The sequence below is a fragment of the Tetrahymena thermophila genome (genome assembly GCF_000189635.1).
Source record: "Tetrahymena thermophila SB210 genomic scaffold scf_8254697, whole genome shotgun sequence".
NCBI classification, from domain to species: domain Eukaryota; phylum Ciliophora; class Oligohymenophorea; order Hymenostomatida; family Tetrahymenidae; genus Tetrahymena; species Tetrahymena thermophila.
In genome coordinates this window covers 561,112-588,486 of record NW_002476463.1, presented here as the reverse complement: position 1 = coordinate 588,486, position 27,375 = coordinate 561,112, and the positions used below count along the sequence as shown (strand labels likewise).

Here is a 27,375-nt window from a genome sequence, read left to right as displayed (position 1 = left end):
AACTGAAACTATAATTTATGTAAATAAAATTTTTTAAATAAGGATTTTAATTTCAAACTATTTTAGGCATTTATCAGATAAAGAAGCATCCAATTTAGCATTAGCCTTAAGATAATGTATCAGCCTTGTAGAGTTAGACCTCTTGATTATGTAAGAATTAGAATACTATAAGTTTTTATTTATTAAGTTCTATTTATTCTCTTCTGATTAAATTACTATTTCCTTATAGACTTAACTAAATATTTTGAGTTAACTTGATTAAAATTTAAAAAATTTGAATTTTTTCACAATTTGCAAAAATAATTTAAACAACTTAAGAGAGAGAAATGAAAAAGAGATTATATAAATACTATATTCAAAAACAAAAAATATATTAAAATAAAATTTTCTTTAGATAATTTTAACAATTGATTTTCATATCTAAACTTTTCTTTTGATTAAAAAAATATTAAAAACTTTTGACTGAATTAGAAACAAACAAGCAATAGTTTGAGATTTATTCAATTATAAAATTTAAAAAATTTAATAATTTAATTTAAAATATTTTAGGTATGCTAAAATAAACAAAAAAAGTTAAAATGAAATAGTCCAAGCCTTATAAAATTGTAAAAAAATGTAGACATTAAGAATAAAATTTGAGTAATAAAATTATTTAAAAATTACTAATTTTATTGATTTTAAAATTTAAGATTACAAGGATCTAAATTCAAAAGCGATAATTCTGATGAATAAATGATTGCTTTAGGCAAAAATATAAGAAAATTTAAAAATCTTTAAAATTTGTTAATTTGGCATGAGTATCCAGCTTTTAAATATTCTTAGATATTCAATAAATTATTAATTATTTTTTTTTGATAATTTACTTTAGTATTATAATTGGAACTGAAGTATCTATTTCTCTGATAAATGGAATAAGTGAATGCACAAACCTTTCAAGTTTAAATTTGAGTTTAATGTAGTGTCAATAAAATAAATAAATATTTTTTTAAACAAACAATTTTTGTTCATTTTAGATTTTAAATTATGTCAAATCTAAATATTTTTAATATTTAATTTAATTATTAAAATAAAAAGCTTTGAAAATCAATTAAATGAGAATGATGCAACATTTTCTCAATTTGGAAAGCTAAAGAATCTGAAAATTTTAAAGCTTCTCATAGTGTATTTTATATAATTTAAAATAACATTCAATCATATAAAAATTTTACAAGATTTCGTATTTATATTTAACTTAATACAAAAAAAGTTTGAATCATGAGAATGGAAGAAAAGGTTTTCCTTTAATACATCAGTATTTAGATCAAATCAATCTTCTTGAATAAATAGATTTTTGCTTTAGAGCGTAATAATTTTAATTTTATATTTTATCTGAAAAAAAAATAAATAAACAAATTAAGTTCTTCTAAGTTTAATTGTAAATTTTAAAAGTATTTTTATTTTAAAAACTAATTTTGCATCTAATTTTTATGAATTTTGTATGTATCTTAAACTTCTCCAAAAATCAAATGTGTCCACTTAATCGAAATTAATTAAATTAAAAGTTCATTATAGATTGAGTAAATTAGTCAAAATTTATCAGGTTTAAATTTAACTAAACTTTTATAACTATATAGTATTAAGGCTAATTATATTATTTCTTAATAAACTTGGAACCAAGAAAATAAAAAATATTTTAATTTAGTTTCATTTAAACATAATGTTTTCTATTAATTGAAAATAAAGAACTATAGGATATGAATATTTGTTAAATTTTGGAACCTCACTTGGAAAATGCTCAAACCTAAAATATATCACATTAATTTTATTGTAATTAAATTCATTCATTCATTTTCTGTTTATTAATTTAATGATTTTAATTTAAAAATAGTTCTGTAAATAATGTTGGTTACTAAGGCCTTAAGGCTTTTGCATATGAATTAGCTTAGATTTAGCATTTATTTGTTTTAAATATCTCGATGTAAATAGTTTTTCAAAATGATTTTATTATTATTTTCTATATAAAAATATTTATTTGAAATCAAAATTATTATTATAACAAGAGTTACTTAATTCTTTAAAATAAATTTATTAATTTATTTATTGTTAAATTTTCTCAGTTTAGTCTGAGTTTGTGGAATGAGCTAAATATTTAAGCCATTATTACATTAAAGGATATATTTTTATCATACATGTTTGTTAGGAAATTAAAAATATAATTTTTTTGAATTTAATAGTATTATTATCTTTTTTCTTTCTTTAGTTGTTATTTAGATTGGTTTTAATAAATAAATAGGGGAAGAATTGAGCTATAAATACCTTTAAAAAAAGACTTTATTAGGAAAAATAAAAGATTAATTAAATTAAATATTAGCTTAATTTGATTATTCTGTTTAAATTAATTATTTTGTTGTAAAAAATAATAAATATATATCAGTAAACATATTTTTGATTTCACTCTTCATTTTTATGTATACCATAAGCATACAACCATAGTTTCTTAGAGTAAATAAGAATCTTTTTAGAAAGCAGATATGAAAAAGTCAAAAAATTTTGAAATTGTAGTGATTATATTTGTTTGAGAAGTTAATTAATCAAGATTTATTTAAAAAATGGGATTATACTTAACAAAATATTTAGACACTTAAAACGAATAATATAATAGTTTGGAAAAAGTAAAAGTTTCAAAGAATTTAAAAAATGAAATAAATTCATTTTTCTTTTTTAAATAGTTTCTTAAATCAAACTACTCAGGTCACTAAAAGCTGAAACTAGAATTTGAGTAAATAAAATTTTTAAAATTAGGATCTGAACTTATAAACTATTTTAGGGATTAATCTGATAAGGATGCATCCAATTTATCAAAAGCTTTAAGTTAATGTATTAACATTGTAGAGTTAGACCTCTTGATTGGGTAAGAATTAGAAAACTATTTATTATAATAATTTATTAAGTTCTATTTATTATTCTCTGGTATAATTACTATTTCCTTTTAGACTTAACTAAATATTTTGAGTTAACTTTATTTAAAGTTTATAGCTTTGAATTTTTTAACAATTTTCAAAAATAATTTAAACAGATTAAGAGAATTAATAGAAGAGACAGGTGTATTAAACTTTTCATCATTACCGTATCTAACATCAAAAAATTATTAAAATAAAATTTATTTTAGATAATCTCATTAACAAACAATTGATTTTTCTATCTAAAATTTTCTTTTGAACAAAAAAATATTAAAAACTAATAACAGAGTTATAAACAGACAAGCAAGCAAGCATTGTTGAGATTTATTAAATCTAATAATTTTAAACATTTAATAATTTAATTTAAAATATTTTAGTGTTTATAAAATAAACAAAGGCAGTTTCAATAAAATAGTCCAAGCCTTACAAAATTGTAAAAAAATGTAGACATTAAGAATAAAAATTGAGTAATAAAATTATTTAAAAATGACTTATTAATTCATTTTAAAATTTAATATTATAAAGATCAATATTTGAATTAGATAATCCTGAAGAAAAAATGACTGTTTTAGGCAATAGTATAAGAGTTTTTAAAAATCTTTAAAATTTGTCAATTTTGCATGAGTATTAAGCTGTTAAATATGCTTAGAAATCAATAAATTATTAATTATTTTTTTATAATATACTTTAGTATTATGATTGGAAATTAAGCAGCTATTTCTCTGATAAATACGATAAGTGAATGCACTAATCTTTCAAATTTAGATATGAGGTTAATGTATTGTCAATAAAAAAATAATTCATTTAAATAAATGTTCATTTTTAAATTTTAATTTATGTCAAATCAAAATATTTTTAATATTTAATTTTTTTATTAAAATTAAAAGCTTGAAAAATCAATTAAATAAAAATTATACAGTATTTTCTTAACTTGGAAAGCTAAAGAATCTGAAAAATTTAAAGCTTTTTATTGAGTATTTTTTACTTAAAATAATAAAAAAACTTTACCAGATTTCATAATTATATTTTATCTTAATACAGAAGTAGCAATTAAGAGAATCTAATAGAAAGTTTTCCTTTAATACATAAGTATTTAGACTAAATCAATCTTCTTGAATAAATAGAGTTTTAATTTATGGTGTAACAATTTTAATTTTATATTTTTATTTGAAAAAATAAATTAAGTTCTAAGTTTAAATGTAAATTTTAAAAGTATTTTTATTTTAAAGATAAGTTTTGCGATTAATTTATTAGAATTATGTATGTATCTTAAACTTCTCCAAAAATCAACTGTGTCCACTTAATCGAAATTAACATTAAAAATTCATTATTGATTAAGTAAATTAGTCAAAATTTATCAAAATTAAAATTTGACTAAACTTTTAAAACTAAATGATATGAAGGCTAATTATATTATTTTTATTAAACTTAGAACCAAGAAAATAAAAATATTTTAATTTAATTTATATTTTAACATACATAATAGGCTCTATAGAAATTAAAGAAATAAAGATAAAGAATTTTTGCTAAAATTTGGAGTCTCACTTGGAAAATGCTTAAACTTAAAATATATAAGATTAGCTTTTTAGTAATTAAACCCTTTCATTTACTTTATTTTTCTTATTAACTTAATCATTTTAATTTAAAAGTAATTTTCTAGATAAAGTTGATTACTAATGCTTTAAGGTGTTTGCATATGAATTAGCTTAAATTTAACATTTGTTTGTTTTAAATATCACAATGTAATTTTTTTCAAAATTATTTCATCTAAATAAAAACCATTTCTTGAAAATTAAAATTACTTTACCAAAAGTCATTTAATTCTTTAAAATAAATCAACTAATTTATTGCTAGTCTACATGTATTGAGCTAGTTAAATATTTAAGCCATTATTACATTAAAGAATATATTTTTATTATGCTCGTTTATTAGGAAATAATTAATATAATTTTTTTTAGTTTAATAATATTATTTTTATACTTTCTTTAGTTGTTTTTTATATTAATTTTTATAAATAAATAGGGATTATAAAATTGAGCGAAAAGTACCTATAAAAAAAGATTTTATTCGGAAAAATAAAAGATTAATTCAATTAAATATTTGAAATTAAGAATTTTTATTATTCTATTTAAATTAATTATTTTGTTGTAAATAATACATCAGTAAACAGATTTTTTATTGATTTCACTCTTCGTATTTGTGTAAACTATTAGCATAATATGATATCTTATTTTTTGCAAGAAATAAGTCTTTCTTTGGAAAAAGGTATGCAAAAGTCAAAAAATTTTGCAATTGAATTTTGAGTTCAGATGATTAATGAATGAATTAATTAATTAATTTAAATAGATTTTTACAATTTATTTTATTTTGAAATAATAAATATAAAAAAATAAATCAGTTTTGTAAAAATTTATAGTTGATTATTTAAAAAAGCAATGTAAAAAACAATCCATAATATTGATCGATTGTTTTTTAAAAAACCAAAAAATAAATAATTATTAAAAGAAAAATAAAATAATATTAAGCTATCAATTTTTAATCTATTAACTCTAACTCTTCATTTATTAAGATAATTCCCCATTCCCTAATTTTGAGGGATACTTATTATTTAAAAGTTCAATATTTTAAAATATTAGAATATATTATCAATATATGGATATTTTGAGATATGGAGTGGATGGTTAACACCTATTTTTTAAATTATTTACTGTTCTATTTTTTTGTATTAAACATTTGATATTTTCTTTATCCTAAAATTTAAAAAAAGAGAAAATTTAATTAATATGCAATTTGTATTTTGTTTTTTATAAAGAATTTTGAATTAATTTAATAATCATGCAATTTTTATTTGGTAGCGATAATAATATTTGTTTGAGAAATTTATTAATCAAGATTTATTTAAAAAATGGGATAATACTAAACAAAATAATAAGTCACTTAAAATGAATATTATAATGATTTGAAAGAAGTAAATGTTTCAAAGAATTTAAAAAATGAAATAAATTAATTTTTCTTTTTTAAATAGTTTCTTAAATCAAACTATTCAGGTCACTAATAGCTGAAACTAGAATTTAAGTAAATAAAATTTTTTAAATTAGGATCTAAACTTAAAAACTATTTTAGGGACTTATCTGATAAAGATGCATCTAATTTATCAAAAGCATTAGATTAATGTATTAACATTGTAGAATTAAACATCTTGGTTGAGTAAGAATTAGAAAACTATTAGTTTTTATTATAATTATTTATTAGTTCTATTTATTATTCTCTGATAAAATAAATTACTATTTCATAAGAGAGTTAACTAAATATTTAGAGTTAAATTTATTTAAAGTTAATAGCTTTGAATCTTTTAATAATTTTAAAAAATAATTTAAACAGATTTAGACATATAATAGAAGAGACAAGTGTTTTAAGATTTTTAAGCTTTTCTTAAAAACCGTATCTAACAACAAAAAATTATTAAAATAAAATTTATTTTAGATAATCTCATTAACAAACAATTGATTTTTCTATCTAAAATTTTCATTTGAATAAAAAATACTAAAAACTATTAACTGAGTTATAAACAGAGAGAAAGACAAGCAAGTGTTTGAGATTAATTAAACCTAATAATTTTAAACATTTAATAATTTAATTTAAAATATTTTAGTGTTTATAGAATAAACAGTGGCTGTTTCAAAAAATTAGTCCAAGCCTTACAAAATTGTAAAAAAATGTAGACATTAAGAATAAAAACGGAGTAATAAAATTATTTAAAAATGACTATTTAATTGATTTTAAAATTTAATATTATAAAGATATCTATCTATCGTTTGTTTAGAAAAATTTTCTTAAAAAAGAACTTTAAATTTAAAATATTTTCTAAGAATCTATTTTTTTTGCCTTATTTTAATTTCACCTTATATTAGAATTATTTTTATTAGATAGATTGAGTTATATACAAGAGATGATTTTGAAGAATACATGATTGCTTTAGGCAAAAGTATAAGAGTATTTAAAAATCTTTAAAATTTGTCAATTTAGGATGAGTATTCAGCTATTAAATATGCTTAGATATTCAATAAATTATTAATTATTTTTTTTAAATATGCTTTAGTATTATGATTAGAAATTAAGGAGCAATTTCTCTGATAAATGCGATAAGTGAATGCACTAATCTTTCAAGTTTAGATATGAGGTTAATGTATTGTCAATAAAAAAATTATTAATTTAAACAAACAATTTTTGTTCAATTTATGTCAAATCAAAATATTTTTAATATTTAATTTTTTTATTAAAATAAAAAGCTTGTAAAATCAATTAGATGAAAATAATGAAGTATTTTCTTAACTTGGAAAGCTAAAGAATCTGAAAATTTTAAAGCTTTTAATTGAGTATTTTTCATTTAAAATAATAAAAAAACTTTACCATATTTCTTATTTATATTTTAACTTAATACAGTAGTAAGTATTAAGAGAATATAATAGAAAGTTGTCCTTAAATACTTAAGTATTTTGACTAAAATCTTCTTGAATAAATAGAGTTTGAAATTAATTTCTAAAATTCAATGTAAATTTTAAAAGTATTTTTATTTTAAAGATAAGTATTGCAATTAATTTATAAGATTTATGTATGTATCTTAAACTTCTCCAAAAATCAACTGTCTCCACTTAATCTAAATTAACATTAAAAATTCATTATTGATTGAATAAATTAGTCAAAATTTATCAAAATTTAAATTTGACTAAACTTTTAAAACTAAATGATATGAAGACTAATTATATTATTTCTTATTAAACTTAGAACCAAGAAAATAAAAAATAATTTAATTTATATTTTAACATACATAATAGATTCAATTTCAATAATTTCAATAGAAATTAAAGAAAGAAAGAAAATGAATTTTTGCTAAAATTTGGAGTCTCACTTGGAAAATGTTAAAACTTAAAATATATAAGATTAGCTTTTTAGTAATTAAACCCTTTCATTCACTTTATTTTTCTTATTAACTTAATCATTTTAATTTAAAAGTACTTTTCCAGATATATTAGATTACTAACTCTTTAAGGTGTTTGCATAAGAATTAGCTTAAATTTAACATTTGTTTGTTTTAAATATCAAAGTGTAAATATTTTTTTAAAATGATTTCATCTAAACAAAAACCATTTCTTGAAAATTAAAATTACTTTACCAAAAGTTATTTAATTCTTTAAAATAAATCAATTAATTTATTGCTAGTCTGCATGGAGTGAGCTAGCTAAGTATTTACACCATTATTGCATTAAAGAATATATTTTTATTATGCTCCTTTGTTAGGAAATAATTAATATAATTTTTTTGAGTTTAATAATATTATTTTTATACTTTCTTTAGTTGTTTTTTATATTAATTTTTATAAATAAATAGGGATCATATAATTGAGGGAAAAGTACATGTAAAAAAAGACTTTATTAGGAAAAATAAAAGATTAATTCAATTAAATATTTGAAATTAAGAATTTTGATTATTCTTTCTAAATTAATTATTTTGTTGTAAATAATAAATATATTTTTATTGATTTCACTCTTCATTTTTATGTAAAATACAAGCATGATATCATATTTTTTGCAGGAAATAAGCCTTTTTTTGGAAAAAAGATAGGCAAAAGTCAAAAAATTTTGCAATTGAATTTTGAGTTCAGATGATTAATAAATTAATTAATTAATTTAAATAGCTTTTTACAATTTATTTTTAAATAATAAATAAAAAAAATAAATCAGTTTTGTAAAAAATTATTGTTGATTTTTTTAAAAAAGAAATGTAAAAATTAAAGCATAAAATTGATTGATTGTTTTTTAAAAAACCAAAAAATAAGTAATTATTAAAAGAAAAATAAAATAATATTAAGTTATCAATTTTTAATCTATTAACTCTAACTCTTAGTTTATTAAGATAATTCCCCATTCCCTAATTTTGAGGGATACTTTACAATTTAAAAAAAAATCAATAACTGTTTATTTTTATATAATTAATCATACATAAATTTGACAATAGATAAACTATTAAATAAATAAAAAAAATTTCATTTAAAGTTATTAATTTTAGATATTAAATAGATTTTGGAGTTAGTTTAATTTTATTATTTTTAATTCATTTCATATGTAAAAAAAATCAATTTATAAAATGATTAAATACTATATGAAAAGAGCATTTTAGATTAACTTTTGAATAAAATTAAATAAAAGTTCAATATTTTAAAATATTAGAATTTGTTATCAATATATGGATATTTGAGCTATGGAATGGATGGATAACACTTATTTTTTAAATTATTTACTGTTCTAATTTATTGTATTAAACATTTGATATTTTTTCTTTTCTTTAAATTTTTAAAAAAAGAGTTTTAATTTAATTAGCTTGCAATAAGTATTTTGTTTTTTATAAAAGAATTTTGAATTAATTTAATTAGCATTCAATTTGTATTTTGTATTTTGTATTGATTATATTTGTTTGAGAAGTTAATTAATCTAGATTTATTTAAAAAAATGGGATAATACTTAACAAAATATTTAGACACTTAAAATGAATATTATAATGATTTGAAAAAAGTAAAAGTTTCAAAGAATTTTATAAATGAAAAAAATTAATTTTTCTTTTTTAAATAGTTTCTTAAATCAAACTATTCAGGTCACTAATAGCTGAAACTATAATTTAAGTAAATAAAATTTTTCAAATTAGGATCTGAACTTAAAAACTATTTTAGGGATTTATCTGATAAAGATGCATCCAAATTAGCATAAGCTTTAAGGTAATGTGTTAGCATTGTATAGTTAGACCTCTTGATTAAGTAAGAATTAGAAAACTATTGTTTTTATTATAATAATTTATTAAGTTCTATTTATTATTCTCTGGTATAATTACTATTTCCTTTTAGACTTAATTAAATATTTTGAGTTAACTTTATTTAAAGTTAGTAGCTTTGTATCTTTTAATAATTTTCAAAAATAATTTAAACAGCTTAAGAGAGACAGATGAAGAAGATCTTCAATAAATACAGTATCTAAAAATAAAAAACTATTACAATAAAATATATTTAGATAATAATTTTATTAACAAACAAATTGAATAAAAAATATTAAAACTATTGACTGATTTAAAACAGACAAGCGTTTTAGATTTATTAAAACATATAATTTTAAACATTAAATAAACAAAAACAGTTAAAATGAAATAGTTCAAGCCTTACAAAATTGTAAAAAAATTTAGACATTAACAATATAAATTAAGTAATAAAATTATTTAAATATGACTTATTAATTGAATTTAAAATTTAATATTATAAAGATCAAAATTCAAAAGCAATAAATCTGATGAATAAATGACTGCTTTAGGCAATACTTTAAGAGAATTTAAAAATCTTTAAAATTTGTCAATTTGGGATGAGTATTCAGCTATTAAATATGATTAGAAATTCAACAAATTATTTATTATTTTTTTATAATATGCTTTAGTATTATAATTGGAAATTAAGGAGCTATTTCTCTTATATATGCGATAAGCGAATGCACAAACCTTTCAAGCTTAACTATGGTTTTAAAGTAGTATAATAAAAAAATATATGAAATTTTTTATACAAACAATATTGTTCATTTTAGATTTTAAATTATGTCAAATCAAAATACTTTAAATATTTAATTTATATATTAAAATAAAAAGTTTTAAAAATCAATTAAATGAAAATGATGCAGTATTTTCTTAACTTGGAAAGCTAAAGAATCTGAAAAATTTAAAGCTTTTCTTAGTGTATTTTTATAATTTAAAATAACATTTAATCATAAAAAAATTTTACCAAATTTCATATTTATATTTAAATTTATACAAAAATAAAATAAGAAAAGGTTTTCCTTTAATACATAAGTATTTAGAACAAATCAATCTTCTTGAAAAGTTAGATTTAATCTTTAGCCAGTAGTAATTTTAGTTTTATATTTTTATCTGAAAAAATAAATAAATTAATTAAGTTCTAAGTTTAATTGTAAATTTTAAAAATATTTTTATTTTAAAGATAAATTTTGCAATTAATTTTAAAGAATTATGTATCTTAAATTTCTCCAAAAATCAACTGTGTGTCTACTCAATCTAATTTAACTAAATTAAAAGTTCATTCATTATTTAATTAGAAAATTAATCAAAATTTATAAGGAATTTAAATTTGACTAAATTTTTATAACTTCCTGATTTGAAAGCTAATAAAATTTTATTTCTTATTAAACTTAGAACCTAGAAAATAAAAATATTTTAATTTAATTTCATTTAAACATAATATTTTTAATAGAAATTAATTAGATTTAGAGAATGAATCTTTGTTAAATTTTGGAGACTCACTTGAAAAATGCTCAAACCTAAAATATTTAACATTATTTTTTCAGTAATTAAACCCATTCATTCACTTTATTTTTCTTAACTTAATGATTTTAATTTAAAAGAAATTTTAATTATAACATTGATTACTAATCCTTTAAGGTGCTTGCATAGGAACTAGCTTAAATTTAACATTTAATTGTTTTAAATATCACAATGTAAATAGTTTTTCAAAATTATTTCACTATTTTTTTCTAGACAAAAACCATTTCTTGAAAATTAAAATAATTCTAACAAGTGTTATTTAATTCTTTAGAATAAATGAATTAATTTATTATTAAATTTTTTCAGCTTAGTCTGCGCGGAATGAGCTAAGTATTTAGCTATTATTACATTAAAGAATATATTTTTATTATGTTCGTTTGTTAGGAAATTATGAATATCATTTTTTTGAGTTCAATAATATTATCTTTTTACTTTCTTTAGTTGTTTTTTTTTAATTTTAATAAATAAATAGGGAAAATACAAAAAAGCGAAAAGTATCTTTAAAAAAATACTTTATTAGGAAAAATAAAAGATTAATTAAATTATATATTGGAAGTATTTTCTCATATTGATTATTCTGTTTAAATTAATTCTTTTGTTGTAAATAATAATAAATATACATCAGTAAACAAATTTTTTATTGATTTCACTCTTAATATTTATATATACTATGAGCATAATATCATATTTCTTGCAAGAAATAAGACTTTTTTTCGAAAACAGAAATGCAAAACTTAAAATCATAAAAATTAAATGAAATATCACCATCTGTACTTACCTACACAGTTCGTCATATTTTAATTACAGGATTAGCCAAATATTAGAATATATTATCAATATATGGATATTTTGAGTAAAGGAGTAAGTAAATGAGATGGATAACACCTATTTTTTAAATTATTTATTGTTTTTATTTTTTTATTAAACATTTAATATTTTTCATTTTACTAATATTTTTATAAAAAAAAAAATAATTAATTTAATAAGCATGCAATTTGTATTTTGTTTTATAAAAGAATATAGAATTAATTTAATTTAATTAGTATACAATTTGTATTTTCTTTTTTATGCAAGAATTTTGAATTAATTTAATTTAAGCATACATTTGTATTTGGTAGCGATAATAATATTTGTTTGAGAAGTTAAATAATCCGAATTTATTTAAAGAAATGGGATAATACTTACCAAAATAATAAGACACTTAAAATGAATATTATAATGATTTGAAAAAAGTAAAAGTTTCAAAGAATTTTAAAAATGATAAAAATTTACTTTTCTTTTTTAAATAGTTTACAAATTCAAACTATTCAGGTAACTAAAAGCTGAAGCTAGAATTTATGTAAATAAAATTTTTTAAATTAGGATCTGAACTTAAAAACTATTTTAGGGATTTATCTGATAAAGATGCATCCAATTTAGCATAAGCATTGAGATAGTGTATTAGCATTGTAGAGTTAGACCTCTTGGTTTAGTAAGAATTAGAAAACTATTAGTTTTTATTATAATTATTTATTATGTTCTATTTATTGTTTCTTTGATAAAATTACTATTTCATAAGAGATTTAACAAAATATTTTAAGATAAATTGATTTATAGCTTTACAATTGATTTTCCTATCTAAAAAAACTTTTCTTTTGCATAAAAAAATATTAAAAACTATTGACTGACTGACTGAGTTATAAACAGACAATCATTTGATATTTATTAAACCATATAATTTTAAACATTTAATAATTTAATTTAAAATATTTTAGTCATACTAGAATAAACAAAAACATTTAAAATGAAATAGTCGAAGCCATATAAAATTGTAAAAAAATGTAGACATTAAGAATAAAATTTGAGTAATAAAGTTATTTAAAAGTTACTATTAAATTGGTTTTAAAATTTAAGATTATTAGGACCTCCAATCAAAAATAGAAGAAGAAATCATTCTAATAATTATGGTGAACGTGAACGTGAACGTGAACTTGAACAAATGATTGTTTTAGGCAACAATATCAGAGAATTTAAAGATCTTTAAAATTTGTTAATTTGGAATGAGTATTCAGCTATTAAATATGCTTAGATATTCAACAAATTATTTATTAATTACTTTTTTTATAATATGCTTTAGTATCATATTTGGAACTGAAACAGCTATTTCTCTGATAAATGGGATAAGTGAATGCACTAATCTTTCAAGTTTAAATATGAAGTTAATGTAATGTCAATAAAAAAATAATTAATTTAAATAAACAATTTTTGTTCATTTTATATTTTAAATTATGTCAAATCAAAATATTTTTAATATATAATTTATATAAAAAGCTTTGATAGTCTATTTAATGAAAATGATGCAATATTTTCTTAACTTGGAAAGCTAGAGAATCTGAAAATTTTAAAGCTTTTCATTTAGTATGTTTCCTTTAAAATAGCATTTAATCACAAAAAAACTTTACCTGAAATCATATTTATATTTTAACTTAATACAGAAGTAATTAAGATAATCTAATAGAAGGTTTTCCTTTAATACATAAGTATTTAGAGCAAATCAAACATCTTGAATAAATAGATTTTTGCTTAAAATCCTAAAGACGGTAACAATTTTATATTTTTATCTGAAAGAATAAATAAATAAACAAATTAAGCTCTAAGTTTAATTGTAAATTATTAAAATATTTTTATTTTAAAGATAAATTATGCAATTGATTTTTTAAAATTTTGTCATTTTAACTTCTCCAGAAATCAACTGCCACTTAATTGAGATTAATTAAATTAAAAGTTCATTATAGATTGAGTTTAATCAAAATTTGTCAGGAATTTAAATTTGACTAAGCCTTTATAACTACATGAAATTAAGACTTAATTATTTTATTTGTTAATAAACTTAGAACCAAGAAAACAAAAAATATTTTAATTTAATTTCATTTAAAAATAATATTTTCAGTTATTAGAGTATAGATTTGCTAAATTTTGGAGTCTCACTTGGAAAATGCTCAAACTTAAAATATATAACATTAATTTTATTGTAATTAAATTCATTTATTCACTTTCTTTTTCTTAACTTAATGATTTTAATTTAAAAATAATAGATATGATAATATTAATTACTAAGGTCTTAGCGATTTTGCATATGAATTAGCTTAAATTTAACATTTATTTGTTTTAAATATCTCAGTGTAAATAGTTTTTCAAAATTATTGCATTATTATCTTCTAAACAAAAATCAAAAAACTTGCAAACCAAAATCATTATAACAAGAGTTATTTAACTCTTTTAAATAAATAAATTTATTGTTAAATTTTTTCAGCTTAGTCTGCTTAGAATGAGCTAAGCATTTAAACCATTATTACATTATAGAATATATTTTTGTTAGCAAATTATAAATTTAGTTTCATAATATTCTCTTTATACTTTCTTTAGTTGTTTTTTATATTAACAAATAAATAGGGGATAAAAAATTGGACCATAACTACCTTTAAAAAAAGACTTTATTAGGAAAAATAAAAGATTAATTAAATTAAATATTAAGTTAGTTTGATTGTAATGTTTAAATTAATTATTTTGTTATATATAATAATTAATGTATATCAGTAAACAGATTTTTAAATTCACCATAATTTTTATGTATACCTTAATTTATTATCTTTATATTTTATGACTAATTGTTATCAAGCTGTTTTTATTTTTATCAATTTATTATATTTAAAAAATATTATTTTTGATAATCTATCAACGTTAAAAATAATAGAATTTTTATATTAATTTAAATATTTAGTTGTGATAGTTTATAATTAGTAATCGATTAGTTATATTAATGGCTTATTCATTAATTGATTCAAAATGTATGTAATTTTTTTTTAATTTGAATTGAGTTGGTCCTTCCTTAAATTGCAAAAACAACGGATAGATTAAAAAGTTTTTAAAATTATTTATTGCTTTGATTTTTTGTATTATTAAATATTTATTTAGCATTTTTCTTTTTAATGAAATTTTTTAATAAAAGAAATTTCAATTAATTTAATTAATAAAGATAAATTGACAAAATAATCAAGTTTATAGAAAAAAATGGGATAAATCTTTGCAAAAAACTAAGTTTATTAAAAAACATATTATGATCGTTTGAAATAAGTAATAATTTGAAAAAATGTTAAACATGGCCATAATTTATTTTTTATTTTTAAATAGTTTAAAAATACAAACTATTCAGTTCACACAACATTGAGGCTAGAATTTAAGTAAATAAAATTTTTAAGTCAATATTTTAATTTCAAATTATTTTAGGCGTTTATCTGACTAAGATGTATCTAATTTAGCATTAGCATTAAGCCATTGTATCAACCTTAATGATTTAAACCTTTCTATAACGTAACTATTAGCTAACTCTTTGTTTTTATTATTATTATTTATTAAGTTCTATTATTCATTCTTAAAAGCCTTATTTCTTAATATCACAAACTAATTATTTGCTGTCAGTTAACCTGATTTAAAGTTTTTTTTTTTTTTTTGAATTATTTAATAATTTTCAAAAATAATATAAAAATTATGAAAAACCAGTACAAAAATACTGCATTAAAATTATTATAATTAAAAATATTTTGGCAAAAAATTAAATAAAAAATTTATTTATTTCCTTGTTTAATACTTTTTAATTACCAAAGAAAACATTAAAAACTGTTAATTGAGTTAAAAACAAACAAATAACAAATATTTTAGTTAATAAATCATATAATTTTTATTATTTAATAATTTAATTTAAAATATTTTAGTTGTGCTAAAATAAACAAAAAAAGTTAAAATGAAATACTTCAAGCCTTAAAAAATTGTAAAAAAATTGAGTCATTAAGAATAAAACTTGAGTAATAAAATTATTTAAAAATTATAATTTAACTGATTTATAATTAAGTTAAACAGGAGCAAAATTTAATTCCGATGTCATTAGCGAAGAAGAAATAAGAAAAAATTTTTTAAAAGTTTAAATATTGCTTATTTACTATACGTAATAAGCTAATAAGTATTCTTAGAGACTCAAATTATTTTTTAATAATATGTTTTAGATGTGTTCAATTTAAAACAGAAGCAACAAAATCTTTGGGAAATCGGATGACTGAGAGCACAAATATTTTAAAATTGTTTATGGCAGTAAGGTAGGTAGTGTTAACAAACAAAACAACAGTTTAAAATGATTCTTCATACAATTTATTTTAAATACAAATTTAACTGATTTTATAATTTAATTTAGATTAATTAAATTAAAAGTTTATTATTCATTTAATTAAACAGAGATTAAGCAAGCTTTTTTAACTACATGATATCAAGCTTAATGATTACTATTTTGAATTAAACTTAGAACAAAAAAAATAAATTATATTTTAATAATAGCTTTATTTAATCTAGTTTCATTTAAATATAATATTACTTTTAAAAATAAAGACCTATTGATAATGAAGATTTTATATATTTGGGAACCTAATTAGTAAAATACTCAAATCCAAAATATATAAGATTAACCTTATGGTAATTAATTTAATCCTTCACTATCATTTTCTTATCTTTCTAATTTTAATTTTTAAATATCAGTGAACATAAGGTAGATGATTAAAGTCATAAGGCATTTGCATGTGAATTAGCTTAAATTTAGCATTTATTATTTTTAAGGATCGAAATGTAAATAATTTATAAATAAAAAAGAATTTTTTAAAAATCAAAATTGTTAACAAGAATAATTTTAATTCTTTAAAATAAATAAATAAATATATTTTTGAACTTTCTTAGTTTAACTTGAGTGGAATGAGATAAGTTTTTGAACAATTAATACATTACAGAATACATTTTTATTAGATTTGAAAATTAGGAAATTTTATTGAATTTAATTTTTGTTGAAAATTAATTAATAATAGAGAGTATGAAGCCAACTCAAAAGTACCTTCTAAAAAAGATTATATTAGAAAAAATAAAAGATTAGTACAATTAAATGTTTGTTTTACGGGTTAATACCGATATCTATGAATAAATTTTAAATACTGAATCATAATTTTATTAATTCACTGCTGGTGATCAAGGTAATAATGCGATTTTTTATATCTTTGCTACATTTACAAAAAATCATAGACAAATTCTGATTTTTTATTATTTTTTCTAAATTGAATAGAAAATTTTTAATATTATTTTGAAATTTTAGAGTCTTAATTTTCAAAAATAAATGGATTTTATTTCTAATTTCTAATGAAAAAAGAGTAAAAATATATAATTTACTAGAATAACTCATTTAAAATTAAAAAGGTTTTTTTTGCTTCCCTCCTTAATTTGAATAATATGTTTAAGTTAGTTATTTTGTTTTATATAATAATAAAAAATATGTGTGTGTGTAAACAAAATTTATAATTCTCTCATAATTTTTATGTGCACTATGAACAAACATGAATGATACCATATTTCTTGGAATAAATTTTCCATTTACACTTTTTGAATAATTTTTTATTAACTTAAGTAAATATTTTTTAGATTAAATTGTTTATTTCTTTTTATCAAAAAGACAGACAACGTGTCTTAAATATACAGAGATAAAGATTACAAAAAATAAAAATGATATTAATTATATTATTTAATTAGTTTTTTAGAAGTAGATAGCTAATTCAAGTTTTTGATCATTTTATCTATTACTTAGCTTTTACTATTTTTAATTGTTTTTTAAGATGTGATATTTCATTGAGTAATTACTTTGTTTCTTCGTTACTATTCATTTCTTTTAAATTAGGAGCAATGCCATTATTATTTTTTTTGAAATTTTCGAAATATTGCTTCAACTGTGCCTCTTTTTATGATAATTGTTGCTCAACTTTATGCTATTCTCTTTTTAATTTAGTATTTTCTAATAACTCTAGATTCATTTCTTCTTAGCTTTACTGAGATTAAGCTTATAAAGTAGAAGTTGAATCTTCTTCAGCAATTTCTCCATCTTCCAAAAAATATTTGCTTATTTCCTACTATTTAAGTGTAATCATTTAAGAATAAACACATTTCATAACAACATGTTCCTAGTTATTGCATCTCAAATATAAATTCTACTCTAAATCTTCTTAAATGACAGGACAAATAATACAAGAACCTTCTTGATTTTAAGCATAAATTTAGCCTATCATATTATTGTAAACGCTTAATTCTAGAGCAACTCCTGAATGTATAATATCATAAACTTACTATTTGTTTTGTATTTCCTATTCGATATTTAAAGTATCAAATTGGAAGGTAATATTTTTGTTGATATTTAATTTATGAAGAATCTCATTTGCACCATATGTTAAATCTTCGTAAATATCAATACCTTTTACAAATACTTTAATATCTTTTAAATCATCACATTTTTCAATAATCTTTGAAATGGCAAATGCAATGTATCCTCTTCCGCAACCAATATCTAAAATTTTTATTTCAGAACCTTTTTTTTACTTTAATAAGATCATTAATCTCTCATATATCTCTTACAAAGCAATAGCGTGCATTAAAGGCGAAGTCATGTTTTGACCTTTTCCTATCGATAATGGATTGTTAGCATAAATCTTTTAGCTCTTGTTGATAGCAAATAAATCTCTATCTAGCTCATTAAATACATCTTATACAACTTTATCCTTTAAGACATTATTAATAATCAAATTCTATGTTAACTCTTTTTGGTTAGTAGCTTCTTTGTGTTCAAATCCCATTGATAAAGAAATCAGTAAATCATTGCTTAATTCTGTTTTTTTCATAACAAAATTTTTGCTCTATAGTTGACTGAAATTAAAACATACTGGAAAAACAATATTTCTTTATTTCATCAAATGTGCTAAAGCTAGCTTTGATCCCTTGTTGAAAGCTCTACTAATAAAACTCATATTTCAATTTATAAACCTATTTTGTTGATTGTTTTTATTTTATTTTTTCAATAATTAAAAAGATTTATTTGTATTAACTTAAATAATTAAAAGAAGATTCTAAAATTCGAACTGTATCTTTATTTATTTAATACTTCATTTTTGGATAAAAATAGGATTATAAAAATAAAAATTGTAATTCAACTATTTATTTTAAACAAGAAGGGGTTTAATAAAATTTAAATTTAAAAATAATTTTAAGGGTTATTAAATAACAGTAAAAAGCAGAATTATTAAGGACAAAATAAGAAAGAACAACCTAGCTAGCTATTAGAATTGTAAAATTGAAAGACAAAATTGATATTTATTTTAAATAGCTAGAGAATAAATATTAAAAAAAAATATATTTATTTTAGATAAATATAAATAAGAATAAAACAAATATTTATTAAGCAGTTCTAAAATATTATAAAATTTTGAGAATAAATTAATAATTTATTGATTTATTTATTTATTTTAATTTGGTATAATTAACTTTGTATAAAATATGATATAAAAATATATTAAATTAGTGTTTATATAGATAGATTAATAAAACTATGATCCAAAATATGTTATTGAAATATTTTTAAGTATTAATTTAATACTTTTTTATAACTTGCCCATTCATTTGTAGTTGTTTTGTAAATGTGCTCTCTATTTTTTTTAAAAAAAAGAAACATTTTTTTATTTATTTAAATAGTTAATCAATTACATGTTCATAAGTCCACTGGGCTAAACCCTTGGTTTTCCTTTTATTATCATCTTTTATATCACTTGCTATGACTTCACTCTCTATTTTTTATTGGATTGCCATCATGTTTTCTCTCTTTCTTTAAATTCTACCTTCTTCGTATTACTTTTTCTTTTGAAACTCTTCTTTTTAGAATTAGGTTCTGTGATTGTGATTTTGCATAAAACGTTCCTAAAATGATGGTAATAATTAATTTTAATTATTTATTTAATAAATAAAATTTACTGAAGCTGTAGCAAACATTGGACTAGTATTTATGACTTTAAAGTTACTGAAAGTATTTTAAAAATTGGGTGTGGCACCATATCTTGTAATTTTCTATGTTTCTATTTGATTAAATTATAATTTAATTGCCATTTTTACTCAAAGTTAATATATATACGTTCAGGAGGATAGTAAGGTTTTCTAAGATCACTTACTCTTTTTTAGATAAAAGGTAGCATTTTTTATGTATCTTTTAAATGGTCAGAGCATGGAACCGTAAAAGGAACAACTATTTATTATCCCATACTATCATTATTAGTCATACCATTTCTTACTCTTGAACTAAATTCTGAAAAATCGACAAAACCTTTGTTTGTTGGGTCAAGATAAATAAGGAATGGTTTAATTTCATGTTCATCTAAAATATTCATTTCTTTTAACTTATGAGCCATATCTTTCTAAGATATGTAACCTTTATTTTTGTTCATTAATAAATTTATATAATAATTATTAATAAATTGAATTACCATCTTAATCGGCATCAAACTTCTTAAAGATGTCATAGGCTTTCTAGGAGCCACAAAAGATTCTATTTTCAAACTTACTTAAAATTTTATTCAAAGATGAAGGATAGTGAGGTGCAGAGCTTGTCCTAGTCAAACCCTTGTATTAATTCATATCCATATCCTAAGGTTTATATTTAGTATCAAAAAACTTTTCATAATTCTCTTGATTAGGTTGTATTTATTGCACCTCTGCATTTTCATCATTCCAGCCAAGACCTTCTTATTATTCATTTTTACTATCTTCAGGGTATAATTTTTAAGGAGGAGGAGGTGGTCTTTTAAGTTTCCACTGCATTCTTTTGAACCACTCGCCATCTTCTTCTCTTTTTATTTAAATATTTTATATTTAATAATTAAATAAATAAATAAAAAATCAAATCAATTACTCATAAATTGCTCTTGATATTTTAGCAGCTTCTGTGTGGTCATGATTATTGTATGAAAAAATTGATAGAAAAGATTCAACTTCATCTTTTTTAACTTCTTTATCTCCAACATTTAAGAACAAGTTTTCGATTGCTTTTGTCAAGCTTTGTTTTGAGATTTATTTTGTTTTGAATTCATCGACGTTATTGATTTTCATTTATTGCATCAAAAATTAATCAAAACTTTCTTTGGAATCGAGATACCTTTCAATAATTCTAAATACTCTCCTTGCTTTCTCTCTGATACATTCTAAGTGCCAAGAATTTACAGAATTAGAATCAAAAATATTTATTTTATTATCTTCTTCATAATTATAAGCTGTTAAAAATTTCTACTTCTCGCTTTTTTTCTTTTCAGTTTCTGCAGGATCAACCTTTTCATTTTTATTAGTTAAATAAATTATTTATTTATGCTATTCATTTATTATACATAGATATCTTCAGGCACAAAAGTGAAATCTCTTAGAAAATCTACAAATTCCCTGTAATTGAATTTATGTTCATCAATTTTATGTCTGTTAAATACGAATTGAATATCTTCCTGTGACATAATTGTTTCAGGAATTGCTAATTTTTTAACTATTTCGAAGAATTTTTCATGACTGACAAATCCTTATTGCAAACTGTCTGCAGCAAATATGTAAGTTTTAAGTGACGACAGTTTATTTTTTAAAATAACGTTTAATTAATTGTGATGTCTATTCTATTTTGAAAGCTTAGCATCATCTCTCAATTTATTCATCACCTTATTAGCTGTATGCAAACTACTATATTCTTCTTCACTCATTACTAATATAATTAAATCCATTAATCTATATTTTAGACAATTAATATAGAGATTTACCAGGCAATTCCTTGAGATTGACATTGAGAATGTCATTGTTATTAAAAATTAAATCCATAAATTCATTAAGTGAAAGATCTCCACTCTTATCAATATCAGCACTAGCAATTAAAACTCTTGCTTCATCAAAATTTATATTTATTCCCATGCTTTTAATCATATCAAAAGCATTTTTGGGATCAATTGCACCTTAAATGAATATAAATATATTATTAAATTAAATAACTTTAAAGTAAAATTTAAAATATCAATTAATTGAGTTTGTTTTACCTGTGCAGTTATCATCCCAAGCATTAAAAATTTTTTGGAAGTTTTTTCTATTGGCATATCTTCTTCTTATTGCACGGCGAATTTCTTTGACTTTATCAAGATCAACCTTGCCTTCAAGAGTTAATTTGTTGTACTATTCTAAACCTACTAATTGAGTTTCAGCTATAGCTGTTGCATGCTAGTCGTGTTTAGTTGCAATCAACTTATCTCTTTATTCTATTATAAATATACAAATAATTAAAAAAATAATAGTTTTATTGATAAATATTAAAATTAAGATTTTGTTTGATGACTTGTTTTCTCAGTCAAATTTGAAGTTCATTCAATCATTCATACTCTTAATTTTAAGTGAGGTTTAATAAGTGTTGATTTATTTATACCTTTTTTATCTATTTTAGTAAACTGTTTTTTAACTCTTGGCAGCAATTTTATATCATATTAAGTGTTTGAATCACCTGTAAAAACTCTTTTTCTCAACTCTGGTTCTTCTAATTGACCAAAGCGAGGATATCCTACAGGAAATTTAGGCTTTTCAGGAATTTGATTTTCAACATAAAATGTTTCAGTTTCTTTTACTGGTTAAGGAGCTACTTTATTGATTTTCATTTTAATCAAATCAGAAAAACTTTTGCTTTTTGCAGTTGATAAAAATTCAATTCTTGGAACATCAGGGCGCTCTATTTTCTCTGCTCTATATATATGAATTTATTTAATTATTGAAATGCATCTTTAAAATTATGATTTGTAGTATTAATAATATAACTAACAATCACAAATGAATGTTCATAAAGATGTTTTTCAGAATAGCAATAAAATAATTTATTTTATCAAATACTTAAAATCTAAATTTGATGAACCCGTTTCATGAGCTCTGACCTTTCTTAATCTCATTGCTGTTATAAATTATAATTAATTATTTGTGATATGATTCTATTTAAAAATAAGCTATGAATTGTTATTAGTTTGTTTTTTTGTATATAATTAAAAAAACTTGTTATTATTATTAATTATAAAGATTTTGTATTGATTCTATCTATGATTAATAAACAAACATTAAATGATTCCTTTGCTTGTAAAGTGAAGTCAATTGATTAACAAGCCATTGAATGGATATGTATTTTAAAAACTATGTTAAAATAGCTAACATTTTGAATAGTGCATTCATTATATTATATTGATTCACTTTATAACAAGCTAACTAGCTATATTTATTTTTACTTTTTATTGGTTTCATTTTTCTTAAAAATTATAATTTATATTTTTTTAAATTATTATTTTGTTTTTCTTTTAAAAATTAAAAAATATAATTTTAAAATTAAACTCAAAAAATAAATTTTTTTTGAATTTACTTTTTTATAAAAAACATTTAAATTAAAAATTCTAAAAATATATTTTATTTATAAAATATTGAAATATTTTAATTAAAGATGGCATATTTAATAAAGGGAATGTGATTTGACAAAACACTTAAAAAAAGGCTATACAATTGTAAGTATTTATATATATTTACTATGAATTTACTTTGCTTATTTATTTACTAAATTAATAATGCTAAAATATAATATGAGAAGCCAGCTGATTTTATTTCAAACTTTGATGATAATTGGCTAATCAAAACTTAAATTTTATCTGCTTTTTTCTTCATTTACTTTGGAGGTGATGGTGCCATTTGGTCTTAGAAGCCAAAATACCTGGATTGCTAACGGGATCGAATTTACCAAAATTTCCATATACGTTTTTAGATTGACTAACAAATCTTCTATGGTTAACCTCACTAAATTGATTTTTTTTAAAAAAGTTGATAAAATTTGTTCTTAGATTGCAAAAAGTAGAACAAACAAATAAATAAATATTCTTCCAGTAAAAAATATTTATTTATTTTATTTAATATGATTTGCATAAATAACTTGATAGATAGATAGATAAATAAATCTATATTTAACCAAATAAATATTTATTTGTTAATATTCAAGCTTTTATTTTCATTTAATCGCTATAATTAATTTAAAATATTACGATCTATCTCCGACTTCTATTTGAGAAGCATTGCTAAATTGTGGAGGAGCATCGGGAACTGGTAAACGATTTCTATAAGAGTGAGGGTGATAGGGTTCAAGCAACTTTTAGCTCATTCCAACATGCTAGTAGGGTCTTACTCTATAAGTGTCACTAATTTATTAATTAATTACAAATATTGAATAAATTTTAATTATTCTTCAAATGAAAAATTAAAATAAATTGATTTCTTCGATATCGATTTAAATCCATTAAAATATATGTTTTTAGATATAAAATTTATTTAGATTTTCTATTTGCAATCGCTTTTATAAAACTTTTATGTATTTTTGTTAATAGAAAGTAACTTCTCTTAAAGAAAAGCTCTTTTGTTAATAATATATCAATTTTAGCTTGAACCAAGCTAATTCAACTAAATCAAATAAATATATATGTTTGTATGTTGATAGGTTAATAGAAAAGTGTTTTAATGGTATTTTTATAGTTTAAATTTTACTGGTTAAGAGAGCTAATATATGAGCTCTTGGACATTGTATCAGCGTAAGTCTTAGTGGGAGAACCATAGTAAGGAATAGCTCTAGGAACTCCGCCTTTCAAAGAAATATATGAGCATGAAGAAACTCTAGTATCTCTGAAAAAGGCAGCAGATTTTTATGATTTTTTGTCTCCCAAGTATTATAAACGAGTGCTTTAAGAAAAGTCAGTAATTTATGATTTTTTAGTATCGATTGGAGGCATGCTATTAAAGTTTTAGCTTGATTGAGAGTATTTTAAATGGCTCATTGATTGATTCTTATTCGTTTTTATGATGTTGGGCTTAATTAATGAGTGATGTAATTCCTTTTCGATTGTATTTTCTATCTAATATTAATTTATTCTTTAACAAATTATGTTGCGAGTGCCATTGATCAAAATGCTACAATGGATGGAAAGTAAAATAAATGTTTACTTAATATTTGCAACCAGATTTTTGGCTTTATTTTCTTACTTGTATTTATTTATTGATGTACTTAGTGACCTTATTAAAACTGTTTAAAATATATAAATTATATATTCAATTAATTTATTATTTATTTATGTATGTATGTTTTTACTTAGATTTTATTCATCTACCAACCTACCTACCTACATATTATTTCTTTATTCATCAATCAATAAAACCAGATAAATAAATTCCATTAGAAATAAGCAAGCAAGCTAACAATAATAATGAATTTTATGTGTGCAATCCAATCTATTAAGTTCTTCTTATTGAAATTAAATCAATATAAGCTATTCAATTTATTAGTCTGCATCTCTAATATCTCACACACTTAAAAGTCTTTCTTTCACAACATATCGCTTTTATTTTTTTATCCAAACAAATTAAATAGGACTTGCTAAGGTTTTTTCCAGTTATATTTTTCTTTTAAATGGCTTCATATCTATCTATTTATTTATTTTAATACATTCACATAACTTTACTTAAATCTAAATCTTTATTTATTCTGCAATTTAAATAAAGAAGCAACAACTAATTAAAAAGATGTCACATTTACATAAAATTTTTAAAATTTAAACCAAAATTCTAATTCATTTTGCATTGATATTATTTTTTATCTTTTCAAAAATTACAAAAAAATTTTTATTTGTTGCTAAAAAATAAATTTATTCAAAAAAATAAAACACAACTAAATCTTTAGGCTAATTTTATTTGTTAAATTTAAGAAATAAAATTTATAAAAAATAAAATATTTTTTATTGAAAAAAATTAATTTTGTCATGATTAAAATAATAAAAAACAGATTTGTAAAATATTTCATAAAACTGACATTTTTAACTAAATTTAATAAAGCAATTAAGTAATTAGTATTCAATCATCTTCTTTCTGATCATTAGCAACAAATTTTTAATAATCTTCATAAAGCTATTTCTATTAAAATTCGTCTTTTTTTCTAGAATCTACTAGCTACTTGTATTTTCTCTTTTATTTATCAATCTTATTTGTTAAATAATAATATATTAAATCGATTACCTCATCTAATATTTTTATTTACATATTCTTATCTGTATTCTTCAGGTTTTTCAGCGTCTGCGCTTTTAAATTGTGACATTGCAGAATTTTAATCTAAATATTTTTGTGCTCTAATCCTCATTCTATCTTCAGATGTATACCAAAAGTAAAGTATAAATATCCAGCTAACTCCTACTAATCCACCAAGTAAATAAGGAGATAATTCACTAATCCTAATTTTCTTGCTTTCAGGATCAATAAAAATATCTTTTTTATTGAAGAATATACCTGCCTTCTACTTATTATTAAGGCTTCTAATTGTATTTTTAGCTAATTTACTAAAGATCATATCAAAACAATGCTTATTTTATATTAATTAATATAATTTATATATTTTTTGTAGTCAGCATTGAGTAATTATTTATAGATTTAAAAACATTTAAATTAATTTAAGATGTAAGTTAATTAGATATTTAATAAAATATTTCAATTAAAATCCATAAAAATATAGTCTTCTTAAAAAATAATAAATTTATTTTGGAAAATAAAAATAATTAAATTCATTAACATTTGAATTAAATAATTAACAAATTAAATTCAAAATTTTTTTTATATAAACACAATATTCTATTTTTTTTCATAAAAAATTCAAACAATTTTTAAAAATCTAATGCATAAATAAATAATTTTATTATGGAATGGTTTAAACACTTGCCCGATTTTTTAATAAATAAATTAATTATCTTATATAAGTTAAATATTTAAAATATATATCACAAAAATGAATTTTAAATAGATATTTACTGTCAAATTAGTATTAAGAACTCAATCATAACCAAAATTAATATGTTAATATTTAAAAAAAATAATTATCATTTTTTTAATAAATTATTTTTCATTTAAAATAACAGAAAATTACTTTTAAATTTATATTTACTGTCAAATTAGTATTAAGAACTCAATCTTAACTAAAACTAATCTTTTAAATAGGTAAAAAAACAATTATCATTTTTCAAATAAATTATTTTTGTGTTAATTATTTTAATAATTTATATGGACTACTTACTCTACATTACTACATCATCTTTGAATGAATTATTATTATTAAATAACACTTTTCAAT

The 27,375-nt window shown here is 19.8% G+C and overlaps 11 protein-coding genes across 11 annotated transcripts; 6 read left to right on the top strand and 5 right to left on the bottom strand. All coding sequences in view use genetic code 6, as the record gives it.

Annotated features, from left to right (window-relative positions):
• Positions 1-17: 17 nt before the first annotated feature.
• Positions 18-2,360, top strand: TTHERM_000086798 (hypothetical protein; the record flags this gene model as incomplete). The annotated part of the gene is made up of 10 exons (XM_012796761.1): positions 18-19; positions 67-150; positions 550-639; positions 690-797; positions 869-955; positions 1,075-1,161; positions 1,247-1,342; positions 1,723-1,806; positions 1,868-1,957; positions 2,273-2,360. Coding segments are annotated over 10 exons (816 nt in total).
• A 228-nt stretch (positions 2,361-2,588) lies between these two features.
• Positions 2,589-3,681, top strand: TTHERM_000086797 (hypothetical protein; the record flags this gene model as incomplete). Its single annotated transcript, XM_012796760.1, has 7 exons — positions 2,589-2,651; positions 2,709-2,758; positions 2,807-2,890; positions 3,056-3,106; positions 3,317-3,406; positions 3,465-3,573; positions 3,631-3,681. The coding sequence occupies 7 exons, from the start codon at positions 2,589-2,591 to the stop codon at positions 3,679-3,681; spliced, it is 498 nt and encodes a 165-aa protein (XP_012652214.1).
• Positions 3,682-5,722: 2,041 nt separating this feature from the next.
• Positions 5,723-7,439, top strand: TTHERM_00086810 (hypothetical protein; the record flags this gene model as incomplete). Its single annotated transcript, XM_001012729.2, has 9 exons — positions 5,723-5,738; positions 5,816-5,907; positions 5,965-6,014; positions 6,063-6,146; positions 6,321-6,380; positions 6,592-6,681; positions 6,866-6,970; positions 7,039-7,125; positions 7,229-7,439. The coding sequence occupies 9 exons, from the start codon at positions 5,723-5,725 to the stop codon at positions 7,437-7,439; spliced, it is 795 nt and encodes a 264-aa protein (XP_001012729.2).
• A 2,839-nt stretch (positions 7,440-10,278) lies between these two features.
• On the top strand, positions 10,279-11,878 carry TTHERM_000086809 (hypothetical protein; the record flags this gene model as incomplete). Its single annotated transcript, XM_012796759.1, has 6 exons — positions 10,279-10,343; positions 10,412-10,498; positions 10,617-10,871; positions 11,236-11,328; positions 11,387-11,479; positions 11,779-11,878. The coding sequence occupies 6 exons, from the start codon at positions 10,279-10,281 to the stop codon at positions 11,876-11,878; spliced, it is 693 nt and encodes a 230-aa protein (XP_012652213.1).
• Positions 11,879-12,294: 416 nt separating this feature from the next.
• TTHERM_00086820 (transmembrane protein, putative) lies at positions 12,295-15,013 on the top strand (the record flags this gene model as incomplete). Its single annotated transcript, XM_001012730.2, has 12 exons — positions 12,295-12,348; positions 12,425-12,538; positions 12,596-12,645; positions 12,694-12,777; positions 13,061-13,150; positions 13,200-13,349; positions 13,423-13,509; positions 13,617-13,703; positions 13,781-13,885; positions 14,243-14,316; positions 14,381-14,467; positions 14,739-15,013. 12 exons carry the CDS (start codon positions 12,295-12,297, stop codon positions 15,011-15,013), a joined length of 1,257 nt encoding a protein of 418 aa, XP_001012730.2.
• Positions 15,014-15,131: 118 nt separating this feature from the next.
• TTHERM_000086819 (hypothetical protein) lies at positions 15,132-17,297 on the top strand (the record flags this gene model as incomplete). The annotated part of the gene is made up of 11 exons (XM_012796758.1): positions 15,132-15,137; positions 15,199-15,238; positions 15,295-15,419; positions 15,477-15,526; positions 15,573-15,656; positions 16,058-16,147; positions 16,195-16,287; positions 16,346-16,435; positions 16,722-16,805; positions 16,869-16,955; positions 17,189-17,297. The coding sequence occupies 11 exons, from the start codon at positions 15,132-15,134 to the stop codon at positions 17,295-17,297; spliced, it is 858 nt and encodes a 285-aa protein (XP_012652212.1).
• A 638-nt stretch (positions 17,298-17,935) lies between these two features.
• On the bottom strand, positions 17,936-19,162 carry TTHERM_00086830 (L-isoaspartate O-methyltransferase; the record flags this gene model as incomplete). The annotated part of the gene is made up of 1 exon (XM_001012731.1): positions 17,936-19,162. One exon carries the CDS (start codon positions 19,160-19,162, stop codon positions 17,936-17,938), a length of 1,227 nt encoding a protein of 408 aa, XP_001012731.1.
• A 645-nt stretch (positions 19,163-19,807) lies between these two features.
• TTHERM_00086840 (EF-hand protein) lies at positions 19,808-23,134 on the bottom strand (the record flags this gene model as incomplete). Its single annotated transcript, XM_001012732.3, has 11 exons — positions 19,808-19,837; positions 19,896-20,105; positions 20,160-20,260; positions 20,317-20,610; positions 20,666-21,027; positions 21,091-21,503; positions 21,560-21,918; positions 21,974-22,162; positions 22,244-22,459; positions 22,624-22,934; positions 23,079-23,134. The coding sequence occupies 11 exons, from the start codon at positions 23,132-23,134 to the stop codon at positions 19,808-19,810; spliced, it is 2,541 nt and encodes an 846-aa protein (XP_001012732.1).
• A 750-nt stretch (positions 23,135-23,884) lies between these two features.
• TTHERM_00086850 (hypothetical protein) lies at positions 23,885-24,997 on the bottom strand (the record flags this gene model as incomplete). The annotated part of the gene is made up of 3 exons (XM_001012733.2): positions 23,885-24,017; positions 24,260-24,412; positions 24,756-24,997. The coding sequence occupies 3 exons, from the start codon at positions 24,995-24,997 to the stop codon at positions 23,885-23,887; spliced, it is 528 nt and encodes a 175-aa protein (XP_001012733.2).
• Positions 24,998-25,038: 41 nt separating this feature from the next.
• On the bottom strand, positions 25,039-25,368 carry TTHERM_000086849 (hypothetical protein; the record flags this gene model as incomplete). Its single annotated transcript, XM_012796757.1, has 2 exons — positions 25,039-25,136; positions 25,209-25,368. 2 exons carry the CDS (start codon positions 25,366-25,368, stop codon positions 25,039-25,041), a joined length of 258 nt encoding a protein of 85 aa, XP_012652211.1.
• A 743-nt stretch (positions 25,369-26,111) lies between these two features.
• On the bottom strand, positions 26,112-26,652 carry TTHERM_00086860 (transmembrane protein, putative; the record flags this gene model as incomplete). Its single annotated transcript, XM_001012734.2, has 2 exons — positions 26,296-26,652; positions 26,112-26,237 (listed from the first exon to the last, which is right to left on the bottom strand). Exons 1-2 carry the CDS (start codon positions 26,599-26,601, stop codon positions 26,112-26,114), a joined length of 432 nt encoding a protein of 143 aa, XP_001012734.1. The 5' UTR covers positions 26,602-26,652.
• Positions 26,653-27,375: the final 723 nt, after the last annotated feature.